The 12,908-nt window shown below is 38.9% G+C and overlaps 1 protein-coding gene across 1 annotated transcript; it reads left to right on the top strand.

The window, feature by feature from the left end:
* Positions 1-1,264: 1,264 nt before the first annotated feature.
* On the top strand, positions 1,265-8,242 carry LOC104453156 (2-oxoglutarate dehydrogenase, mitochondrial). The gene is given in 10 exon segments (XM_010067682.3): positions 1,265-1,424; positions 2,861-4,474; positions 4,657-4,883; positions 4,963-5,295; positions 5,909-6,021; positions 6,024-6,154; positions 6,396-6,524; positions 6,609-6,824; positions 6,975-7,098; positions 7,736-8,242. Coding segments are annotated over 9 exon segments (3,063 nt in total). The 5' UTR covers positions 1,265-1,424; positions 2,861-2,923; the 3' UTR covers positions 7,975-8,242.
* The last annotated feature ends 4,666 nt before the right edge of the window (positions 8,243-12,908 follow it).

The raw sequence follows: 12,908 nt of genomic DNA, 5'->3' as shown, positions 1-12,908 counted from the left end.
CTAGTTCATTTTCAAAATTCAACTACACAGTAAAAAATATTGTCATTTTCTTGAAAATGATGTTTTGGAAAACATATCTAGAGATGTCAAATTTTCTACGAAATAAATAAAATCTAAATCAGTATTGCTTTGCATCTAATCAAGAAAATCAAATTGAAAAAGTCAAGGATTTATTTCAGCATGGGTTTCCCACGAAATTTGAGAAAGAATATGGATTGCGAGCCAAGACCTTTGCTTGGACATTGGTAAGGAGGAACATGAAAGGTTGTAACGAAAAATTAACGTCAAAAGTAGGAAAGGTAATTTTACTTAAAGATGTGATGCAGTGTTGCCACAGTATGCAATGTTCATATTTAAAATTCCACCTATTGAATAAAAAATTATAGCTTTTTGGTGGAAAAAATGGTAAATAACCTAGCTAGCATAGGTGGAAATGGGAAGTGTTACAACTCCTAAAGGATGAAAATGCGATTGGATTTAGGCATTTGATCACCTTAATAGGGCAATGTTGGGGAAACAAGTTTAGTGAATGATACAAACTCCATCCTCACGATGGAGTCACTTACGAAAAGGAACTTATTTTCCTCATTATGATCTTTGGCATGAGGGGAAGGGATCTCTCCATAATAGGGTTGGCAAAGCTTAATATATGTAGAGAAGCAATCTCCCATTCTGTTATATGATCAGCAAAAAATGGGGAATAAATAAACATTTGAGAAGATGAATGGCTTCAAAGAAGAGTGATTAGGGGGCTAGCAACCAAGAAAGAGCCTCATAAAGTTGCTGACTTAATTATTAGGGATGATACTAAAGCTCCATTTAGTTCAGCTATTTCAAGGGGCTTGGCAAAATGCAAATGATTTAAAACAAGCATATTGAAAAAGTTGAACCAAAAGCAACCTAAATGGAACGAACAAATTCTACCCGACTTGTTAGATGAGTAAACAGTGAATGAAATCCTTGCAATTCCTATAACTACTCAGTTTGTTGAAGATAAACAGCTATGGACTAATATCAGGTCAAATGTTTACACAGCGAAGCTTCAACAGACTTGGACGGGAAATTGATAAACCAAAGTCAGTCATGACTTCGGCTTCATCCCTCTCACCAGACCGACACTATGGCGAGCCTTATGGAACAAGGCCCACAAGTCTCTGTGGACCGGGCCCGACAAACAGGCCCGTAGTTCGGGTCGGGTCTGCGCCCACCTGTCCAAGTCAAAGGCGACGCGAGGATGGGAAAAGCGGAGAAATTGGGGGACGCAGAGGACCTGCGAGAAGAGAAAAAAGCGAGAGCCGATATTCGGAAGCAGCGGAAGGGGAAGGAAAGGAAGGAAGCGAAGAGGGAGGGGCGCGGCAGCACAAGAGCGGCGTCTAGGGTTCGCGTGTCGATCCGGGCCATTTCGCTTCACTCTCGGATTCTCGGTACGGAGCTTCGTCCCTCGTCGCCGCCGATTTCCTGGGGAACATTTTTCGTTTTTTCTTGTGTTTCTTGGTTTATCGTGTCTTGGTTCTTTGCGGCTTTGTCTGGTCTGATCTGGTTACGGACCCATGAATCGTTCGAGGGTCTTCGTCGCCGCTCGAAATGACTTTCTGGGTTTCGCTCTCGCTGCGTTTTTTTTTTTAATCTAGTCTTGCTCGCGAGCTTCGTCTCTTCATGTTGGATTCAGCTGCTGGGATTCTTTCTGCGTTTCTTGATGTGGGTTGTCGTTGCCTTGTCGGAATTTGAGCTGCCCTGTGGTAAATAGGTTGTGGGTCAGTTTCTTCTCGGAGGAAGTCGAGCTGCTGTTCGGTGATTTTATGTGATTTTGGCATCGGAAGTGCAAATCGTTTCGTGGGAAGGATGCCATTCGCTGTAGCTTGGATTTTACTTAAGAACTTCGTTGTTTGAAGCCTTATGTTTGATCTGTATGAGATTTGAAAAGAATTCCCTTAGTAGTTTTTGCAAAATTTTTGAAATCTTACGGTTCCATGTTTCGTTCTCTCATTGAGACCATATGGGACCTGGTGGATCTTCGGTGATAGAGCAAGTCTGATTGCCGTGATTGGTTGTCACTCCCTTGCTTGCTTGAGTTGTTCATCAATCTTGGAACTTTATTAGAAAGGGTCCATGACTGTGCTTCATGTTTGAAAAATGTCCTGGTGAAAAATCTTTTTCTTGAAATGGTGTCCTGTGAAAGTCTTCAAATGTTTTGAATGAAACAAAAGCAACAATGGAGGTTCAATATCTTGTAATTTTTACTGGACATAGACTGCCTGACAACCGTACTTGTTTCAATGACCCGTTGTGAATGCTGTTTTTTTCTTCTAGGTTCGTGTATCAATCCATACTTGTCTTGACGGCAGAAAAAAGGAAAATTTCTCGTGGATCAAACTAAAAAGAATAGTGTAGCTGATTAGGGGGGATCTAGAAGAACTTGGGAGAAAGAAAGCTAGAGATTGGATGTGCATAGGGTTATATCTCTTTATTTCTTTGCCGTTGTGTAGATTTTTTCTGTGAACTTGTTATTCTCTCTAATTGCATACCTTTCTAAGTGGTTTTACTCATGGTCTATTATCCAGGGGAAGTTACAGTTTTGGCTTATGGTCCAATCGTTCCTCTGTAGTAGTGCAATTACTTTCTCATTTCTTAGATATCAGAAATCCACCCTTCTTGGCTTCACAAATCTTTTCACTGTGTACATTTTTTGGGCATCTTAAATTTGTTATGCTTGTTTATCTATCGAATTTTCTATTGCTTTACATCTGGTCTGATTCCCATGGATATTGTCTCCCTTTTTATGTTGGGAGTCCTAACCTGCCTATCATCTCGATCCTGTGGTTTACTTAACATCTTCATATATTCTTTTCATTCGAAGCAGATGATTGTAGTTTGAGCTTGGGGGGGTCCATCTCTGGTTTCCTAGTCAGTTGGTCAGATCAAAATGGTGTGGTTTAGGGCAAGTTCCAGTGCAGCAAAGCTTGTTGTCAGGAGAGCTCTCTCTCAAAGTAGATCCTATGTGACTAGATCACGAATTCTTCCGTCACAAGAGCGATGTTTTCATGCTACAGCTTTTAGACCAAAGGCACAGGCTGCTCCTGTCCCTCGCCCTGTTCCACTCTCAAGGCTTACCGATAGCTTCTTGGATGGGACAAGTAGCGTTTACTTGGAAGAGCTTCAGAGGGCATGGGAGGCTGACCCAAATAGCGTTGATGAATCATGGGACAATTTTTTTAGAAACTTTGTGGGTCAAGCAGCAACATCTCCCGGCATTTCAGGGCAGACAATCCAAGAGAGCATGCGTCTGTTGTTATTTGTGAGGGCTTACCAAGTGAATGGTCATATGAAAGCCAAATTGGATCCTCTGGGTTTGGAGGAAAGAGAAATTCCATCTGATTTGGACCCTGCTCTCTACGGGTTCACTGAAGCTGATCTAGACAGAGAATTTTTCATAGGGGTATGGAGGATGGCTGGTTTCTTGTCTGAGAACCGACCAGTCCAAACACTAAGATCCATTTTAACCAGGCTTGAGCAGGCTTACTGTGGGAGCATTGGATATGAGTATATGCACATTGCTGACCGTGAAAAATGCAACTGGTTGAGAGATAAGATTGAAACACCAACACCTATGCAGTACAATCGCCAACGTCGGGAAGTTATTCTTGATAGGCTTATATGGAGCACACAATTTGAAAACTTCTTGGCCACCAAGTGGACAACAGCCAAAAGGTTCGGTCTTGAAGGTGGTGAAACTCTGATTCCTGGGATGAAGGAAATGTTTGATAGGTCAGCAGATCTTGGGGTTGAGAGCATCGTCATTGGAATGCCTCACAGAGGTAGATTAAATGTTCTAGGGAATGTTGTTCGAAAACCACTCCGACAAATATTTAGCGAGTTCAGTGGCGGTACAAAACCAGTGGATGAAGTTGGGCTTTACACAGGTACTGGTGATGTGAAGTACCACCTGGGTACTTCCTATGATAGACCAACTCGGGGTGGGAAAAGAATACATTTGTCATTGGTGGCAAATCCAAGTCACTTGGAAGCTGTGGACCCAGTGGTGGTTGGTAAAACTAGGGCCAAGCAGTATTACTCAAATGATGTCGAGAGAACAAAGAATATGGGTATTCTGATTCATGGTGATGGTAGCTTTGCTGGACAGGGTGTGGTGTATGAGACTCTACATCTTAGCGCCCTTCCAAATTATACCACTGGTGGGACAATACATATAGTCGTAAACAACCAGGTTGCCTTTACCACTGACCCGAGGGCTGGTCGATCATCTCAGTACTGTACTGATGTTGCTAAGGCATTGAATGCCCCCATATTTCACGTGAATGGTGATGATGTGGAAGCTGTTGTTCATGTCTGTGAGCTTGCAGCTGAGTGGCGACAGACTTTTCATTCAGATGTGGTGGTTGATTTAGTGTGTTATCGTCGGTTTGGACACAACGAGATTGATGAACCGTCTTTCACTCAGCCAAAAATGTATAAGGTCTGCATCCCATGACAAGTGTTTCGATTCATTTCTATTGTTGAGCATCACTTGCTTTAATTCCTTGAAGTTCGGTGAATTCTATATACCTGAGTAAATTGTTTTCCTCTGCCACTGTGTTAATTGTTTTCTTGGTCTATTCAGATTGGTAAAATTATTTTTGCGATTTTTCTTCATTTCAGGTTATTCGAAATCATCCTTCTGCTCTTGAAATCTATCGAAAGAGACTCTTAGAGTCTGGGCAGGTTACCAAAGAGGACATTGAGAAGATACAAAGCAAGGTTAATACAATACTCAATGAAGAATTCCTTGCTAGCAAAGATTATGTTCCCAAAAGGAGGGACTGGCTTTCATCTCACTGGTCTGGGTTTAAATCACCTGAACAGCTTTCTCGCATCCGGAATACTGGGTACGTTCTTCCGCACTGCATGCATATGTAAAATGATTTTGTTTACTTACTGTACTAAAACTTTCCTAATGTTATTCAGTGTGAAGCCAGAGATTCTGAAAAATGTTGGCAAAGCAATTACAACTCTGCCTGAAACCTTTAAGCCCCACAGAGCAGTGAAGAAGGTCTATGATCAACGAGCCCAGATGATTGAAACTGGGGAAGGTATTGATTGGGCAGTGGCAGAAGCACTTGCTTTTGCCACACTACTCGTAGAAGGTAACCATGTTAGGTTGAGCGGTCAGGATGTCGAAAGAGGTACCTTTAGTCATCGGCATTCAGTACTTCATGATCAGGAAACTGGGGAGCAGTACTGCCCTCTTGACCATGTGATGATGAATCAAAATGAGGAAATGTTTACAGTTAGTAACAGGTATATGCTGCTGTTAGTTCATACTCAAGACTTCAACAATTCTTTATTGGACTGTTTGTCATTTTTTCATGAGCTTTCCTTAATACAGTATTTCATAGATCATTTGGAGCCATTTACGCATTATCTCTGACGTAGTCAAACAAGGAGAAGCTCCTTGAATATTAAAGGTTTCCATTAATTGAGACAATGCAACTCCCACTCTATATGAATGTACTTAATCTGGAGGATGAACTTTTCTAATAACTAGGAGTATGAGAACTTCATTTACTGCTTGTTTGATATAGTTGTACCATTCAGTCATCTAGATGATCCCTCTGTTTCAGGCTGTACCTGAAGATTGCTTATACCATGGATTTAGGTAGTGCTTTAAGTTTCTAGTTATGATTTTTCTTCACTACAGTTCTGAATATATGTGACTGAATTTGATGCGATGCCGCCTTTAGAATGTATTGAGTGTATTTTAGCTATTTGTTCATCCTTTCCTGTTTAGGTTAATGAACACCAAACACTGGTCACAGAAAAATATGGGACTTAAGCAGCTCTTTAAATAATGATTGTTTAGGCTGCTGTCTAACCTTTTTTTTTTCTCCTTTTATCACTCTCTTATCAACAGCTCACTCTCTGAGTTTGCTGTTCTTGGGTTTGAATTGGGCTACTCTATGGAAAATCCAAATTCCCTAGTACTATGGGAAGCTCAATTTGGTGACTTTGCCAATGGAGCTCAAGTAATTTTGACCAGTTTTTGAGTAGTGGGGAGTCTAAGTGGCTACGACAAACTGGGCTTGTCGTGCTGCTTCCTCACGGTTATGATGGCCAGGGCCCTGAACATTCAAGTGCACGTTTGGAGCGTTTCCTTCAGGTATTCATCTGAAAAGCGTGATTATTGTAAGATCGTTCTATATTTTCTTGCTGCTCAAGGGCTTTGACCAAAAAAGAAAAAGGCTCAAGATCTATGTCTGCTAATTTCTTGTGGTTGAAAGAATGAGAATTTTTCAAATCTCTCTTTCTCTGTGCACGTGCACACGCACATGCTCTCGCACAATATGTGCTTTTTTTTGTATGCTTCTTTGGCTAATGTGTGGTCATGAACTTGATGGCAGATGAGTGATGACAACCCATATGCGATACCTGAGATGGAGCCAACTCTCCGAAAGCAGATTCAGGAATGCAATTGGCAGGTTGTGAACACCACAACTCCCGCTAATTACTTCCATGTCTTGCGGAGACAGGTCAGTGCAGCTAGGTGGTTCCCATTCCTATTTTTGCTCAAATTACCATTCAGCAGTATCTGAAACTATTTTCAATTACTGTAGATTAACAGAGAATTCCGTAAACCTCTCATCGTAATGGCTCCTAAGAACTTGCTTCGGCATAAGGATTGCAAATCAAATCTATCCGAGTTTGATGATGTACAAGGACATCCAGGTTTTGACAAACAGGGCACTAGATTCAAGCGCCTCATTAAGGACCAGAATGATCACTCAGATCTTGAGGAGGGCATCAGAAGACTGGTTCTTTGCTCTGGAAAGGTATCCCTCGCCTTTCCTTTTCACAAATCAGTGTATTATCTGATATGTTGTTTCATTATGTGTCACGTCTGGTAAAGGATAAGCTACATGGCATTGGTCTCTTTGCCCAAGAAATTTTAGTCAAACGTTATATGAATTACTGGACTGCAGGTTTACTATGAGCTTGATGAGGAGCGTAAGAAGGTTGGCGGAAAGGACGTTGCAATTTGTAGGGTGGAACAGCTGTGCCCCTTCCCATATGATCTTGTCCAACGAGAGTTGAAGCGATATCCAAGTATGTTTCCTTAACTTGCTAATTGTAGTGCAACCAGCACTAAAGCATATATGCCCTTGGAATGTTAGAAAATTTATCTATGTATTATAAGTATTACATTATCTGCTCATCAATAAGCTTTAGCTTACTCTTACCTTTCTCTATGTACTCACTAGATGACCGGACCTTAGACCTAGCCTATCACATTCTTGTGGATGTCACATGAATGCATCCCAACTAAACTAAATAATAAAAAGTGGATACATAAAACCAAGATAATTGATGGTGGAGCGAATGTAGAATTTTTTAGTAGCAAGAGCAAAATTTTTGTTCAGTTTCTAGCAAAAACAAAGAATGCATTCACTGAGTGAGAAATCGGAGCTGTGGATGTCCAGATGCCACTCTTAGCCCCTCCTTATATGCTGGTGATAGGGTTTTATCATAATATTAGTTCTGGACACTGTATTTCCAAGGGTCCTCCGTTTCAATTGACTATAGTAAACAGGAGCACTTGTTTTCCAGAAGCTGTCAATTGCGCGCAGTCAATTTGTATTGCCCCCTTGATTCTGAAGGATTTGCTTAGTTGACAGTACTACTTCCCTGTGTTATAAATCATGATCCTGATGATTGATTGAGCCTCTGTCATTTTTCTCTTCAGATGCGGAAATAGTCTGGTGCCAGGAAGAGCCTATGAACATGGGTGCTTACAGCTACGTTGCACCCCGTCTCTCGACTGCAATGAAAGCACTGGGCCGAGGAACTTTTGAGGATATCAAATACGTTGGCCGTGCTCCATCTGCTGCCACAGCCACTGGATTCTATCAGGTGCATGTTAAGGAACACACCGAGCTCATGCAGAAAGCCCTGCAACCTGAACCGATAAACTATCCATTTTAAAGCTTGTTCTACAGGAGAGCGGGGGACTAGCAAAGAAGAGTTTGTGATGAAAGGTATAGAAACTCTCTTTTAATTTCTTATACTTGAAAATTTGTTCTATTTGCTATTTTCTTCCTGATATGCCTGTTGTGGGCGCCTTGATATTTCCGGACGAGCTTGTCTCCATTGGAGTTTTTTATGCTTGTTCTATGTACTGCAAAAAAAGCGGTGTTGAAATAAAACTGAGATAAAGCTGCCAACACTCCATTGAGCTGCATTATGTTTGCAATTGTCTTTATTCAACACTCCATCGAGATGCATTATGTTGCAATTTTCTATATTTAAGTCAAGATAAAATGCAAAATCTCTCTCAAGCAAGAGATCAGGGCTGTGTTTTGTAATACTGTGTCTCAGTTTGTTGCTTTTTCTTAAAAATATATTTGGCAAGATCCTAATCACCATAAATTATTACTCTGTTCAACAAATTTAGTTACCTTTTCCTTACTAGATAGAGTGTTGTGTGGACTTGATTAAATCATTTTAAGCAATCCAATATAAGGTTATCAAAGAAACTTATGGTGCGTTTGTTTGTGTTTCTGTTCAAAAGTGTTTCAAAAAACAAAATAGAAAAAATTATTTCTGTTAGAGGAACAATTTTTGACAAAATACGCGTTTAGTAAAAACTTGTTAGAAATAAATAAATAAAATGAATAGAAACACGTTTGGTAAGTTTATATTCTTTTTTTATTATTTCTTTTAATTTTTTTATATTTTTATTTTATTTTTCCTTTCTTAATTTTTTTTTTTTTTTTTTTTTCTTTTTTTACTAGTTGCCGGCCATGCCGAGGCTAGCGGCCAGGACGACGGGGCGGCCTCCTTGGCGAGGCTTGGCCTCGCCGGATCTAGGCAGCTCGAGCTCACCCGGCCATGGCGAGGCGAGCATCGGCGACGCGGCGAGGCTCGACCTCACCTTGGTTGGGTGAGCTTGGCCTCACTAGATCCGGTGACGCCTCGGCCTTGCGGGGCCGGCGACCAGCCAAAGAAAAAAAAGAGAAGAAAATAAAGGGGAGAGAAAAAATGTTCTTCAAAAGTATTTCTGGAACAAAAAAATAACTTTTTTTTGTTTCTCATTTCCGTTCCAATTTTGTTCCAGGAACAAAAAAATAGATTTTGAACAAAAACGCAAACAAACGCGTTTTTGTTATTTTTTTGTTCAGAACAAAAAAACAAAAAATCTATTCATGAACAGATAAAAAGAACACAAACATGCAGGGTCTTAATATCTTTTTAGTTTTCGTCACCTATTGGGATAGTCAAATAGGCTATTATAGTGACCTTTGATTGCTCAAAAACTAGGTTATGGAGGAGTCCTTAGAATGCTCCATGGTGAAATGAACCAAATGACCTGGGCCAGTTAATATATTGTGGATCCATGTATGAGTAGTTTTAGACAACCTACACTTCTTGGTAGAAGTCAAAGAAATCCATCGATCGGTATCATGGCAAGAGCTTCTCAAGAGAATCGGGTTTCACTTATATGTAGATGATATGAGTGGGGAATGGAAGCAGATGAAATGCGTACTTGCCTAGACCAAGGTCGTTGATTGGGTGTTGCAATTGCCAGTATGCGATTCATAACATTGAAGAATTATGGTCGATTCATCCATGTGAACTGAGGTCTAAACAAAAGAATTTTCTATTGAAGTGATTCTTGGTAACTTTTCAACAGAGTGGCAATGAATTTGCAATTTATTTTTCAACTTGACCCATCACAAGTAGACAATTTCAGTATTTACACTGGAATGATACGTACACCAGAATTAAGTATCACACTACACTATTTCTCTTCCATCGTGGGAAAAGTACCAAAAAAGTTCTAAATCAATGGCATTTGTATTAATTCAACTCATAACTTTTTAATTAGATCAAATTGGTCGGCGCTAACGTGAAAGCTGGTTGGTCAACAAACGCTAACATGGCAATTTTTAAATAATTTTTAAATTTTGCTATTTTTTTTCCCTTTTCCTTTTTTTTCCTTTTCTTTCTCTTGGCCTTCTTTTCCCACAATGGCTGATAAGCCTCCAGTGGCTCACCAGCTAGCATGGGTCACAACCTTGCTTGGCCTCACCTAGGACCGCGGGCAAGGTGACTTTGCCCAACTCATCCAATGGCTGGCAAGCCTCCAAGAGAAGAGGCCAAGAGAAAAAAAGAGGAAAAAAAATAAAAAATTAATTTTAAAAATTGAACCAAAAAAAAAAAAAGTTATTTAAAAATTGCTACATTAGTGTTTTTTGGCCGGCATGTCATCAACGTTAGCTGGCCAAAATTGGTCGGCAATAATGAATTGATATTAATGTGAAAAGGTTTATAACTAAATTGATTCGATTGAAAAGTATAACTAAATTAATACTAGGGTTAATACCTTAAAAATCACTAAACCCAGTACACTTGTGACAAATTTGCCCCAAACTATTTTTTTGACCATGAAAAACTCCAAGCCTGTACACACAGCGACAAATTTACCCCAAACAGGTAACTTGTGACAAATTCACCCTCTTGTAATTTTCGTTAAATTTTACTATCAAATTATTAAGTTAAATGACACGTGACAGGTTAATTAATATACCAATTTAGGATTTTAAGCTCGGTTTGTCACAGTTTACAATTTTTGTAATTTTTTTGTGGTATTAATCCAATTTAGGAGATGGTATATTTGTTACAAATTTACCAGTTTGTGATTTTTTATTGTCGAATAAATTAGTTTGAGGTAAATTTGTCATAAATATACCACTTTAGGGTTTTTAACAGTCAATCGGAGTAAATTTGTCGAGGTGTACCAATTTGGGGTTTTTCATGGTCAAAAAAATAGTTTGGGGTAAATTTATCATAAGTGAACCAGTTTGGAGTTTTTTAGGGTATTAACCCTTAATACTAATGCTATAGGTTTAGGATTTTTTTTTTTTTGGGTATTTTTCCACTTCCATTGTTGACAACCCACATGCATAATGATTGAGTTTTCTAGGGGCTCAAGGCCTTGGATTTTGGTAAGGTTGCGTAGACTTAAACCAGAATAGCTCGAGAATATTTTTGTTCATTTGCTATTTGAACGTGCAGTCAGTAATTTACATTTTGGTTGTTAATCAATTGAGTCCTTGAAATTATAATCTTATCTTTAGTCTATTAAATCCTTAACGTTTGAAAAATGATGTCATCGTCAAGTCCTAAAGCGGCTGTCGGTGGCTCTTCCATGCTGGAAATCCTACATGCATCCCACGCAACCCTCTTTCTAATGCCGCGTGACCACGGACGCGAGGGTCATGTGATTTTGGCGTCGAAAATGTGTCGAAAATGTACCGAGGATGAGCTTAATCAGGACTTGATTGCCCCCCTCTTTTGCAACATTAAGGAGTCCAAAATATAACATCAAGGACTCAATTGATCGATGGCAAAAAAGATGAAGCAGCGATTCTGCACTAATCCCCTATTTGAAGCAATCTGGTGTGCTTCCAATTGGGTCGAGTTCAAACAACTTTTGTACCAAAAATCATCTAGTGTAGCAAATTAATTAGCATTACGCATACCATAGCTTACATTTGCATTTTTGTTCCTAAGTTTTAATTCGTCTTTGAGTTGAAGTTCTAGCTTGAGCTTAATGAAAACTTATGGTCGACCATGGGGCTGAACTCGGAGTTCATTTTTGGCTTTGAAACTGTCAAAGCTCAATCAAGCTGGACTCAAATTAGCTTTCAAAACGCATTTCATCAATTAGAATACAAGGGATGTTAATCCAAACCATCTCTTGAAGTCATTAATGAATTCAAAGTAATAAGTGAAAAAAAAAAAAAGCATGAGGGCAAAGTTATTAATTCAATTTAACGGAAACTATCATATGTCATCCAAAAAAATATTACCACATATCATTCAATTAAGTAATTTAACGATAAAATTTAACAAGAATTAACAAAAATTTATTACAAATATGCTAGTTTGGAATTTGGCCTGATATTAACCCTAATAAAATTACTAAGCAATAGCTGGGCTTATCAAGCATTAGCAACTTTCCAGTTTTGACAAGTGCCACACTTATTTATACTTTTGAAATTACTAAGTATTCTAATAATGTACCAATACTTATTTTTATGGATTACCAAATGTAGATCAACTACATTAAATGATCTTTCAAATTGGTCAAGGCTCTCTAGTTTATGGCCGCTTCTTTATGGTACCAGTTGTTGCTTCATTGAATTTGCTTCAATAGTAGGCTCATGATTCGACTTTGATCATTATGGACCGGTACCAAGATCGAGTCCTAAACAGGCAAACCTCATTTTAACAGCCGACATAGTAACAATGAAAATGGCTCATTCTTTAGTGAGATTATATGAACAAATGCTTGAACCAAAATATGTTATTGCTATGGGAGCATGTACAATTACAAAGGGAATGTTTAGTACCGATTCGTATGATACTGTTCGGGGAGTCGATAAGCTAATTCCTGTAGATGTCTATTTGCCAGGCTGTCTGTCTAAACCAGAGGCAGTTATAAATGTTATAACAAAACTTCGTAAGAAAATAGCTAGAGAAATCTATGAAGAGCGAATTAAATCTCAAGAAGAAAAATTGGTGTTTTAATACCAATCACAAGTTTCATGTTGGACGCAATATTCATATTGGAAATTATGATCAAGGATTACTCTATCAATCACCATCTACTTCAGAGATACCTCCTAAAACATTTTTCAAATACAAAAGTTTAGTATCTTCCCACGAATTAGTGAATTAGGCAACATTCCTTTGTATAGAATAACAAACAACAAATTAATCTTCTTATACAAATAAAAATACAAATCAAAATGCGAGAGATAAAAAAGATGCAAGGTCGTTTATGCCTTGGCTAGTCTAGCATGGACTAGTTTATAGATATTTGGGCTTCGATTATCAAGGAATAGAGACTT

The sequence above is a fragment of the Eucalyptus grandis genome, chromosome 7 (assembly GCF_016545825.1).
Source record: "Eucalyptus grandis isolate ANBG69807.140 chromosome 7, ASM1654582v1, whole genome shotgun sequence".
NCBI lineage: Eukaryota > Viridiplantae > Streptophyta > Magnoliopsida > Myrtales > Myrtaceae > Eucalyptus > Eucalyptus grandis.
This window is presented reverse-complemented; position numbering and strand designations above follow the sequence as displayed.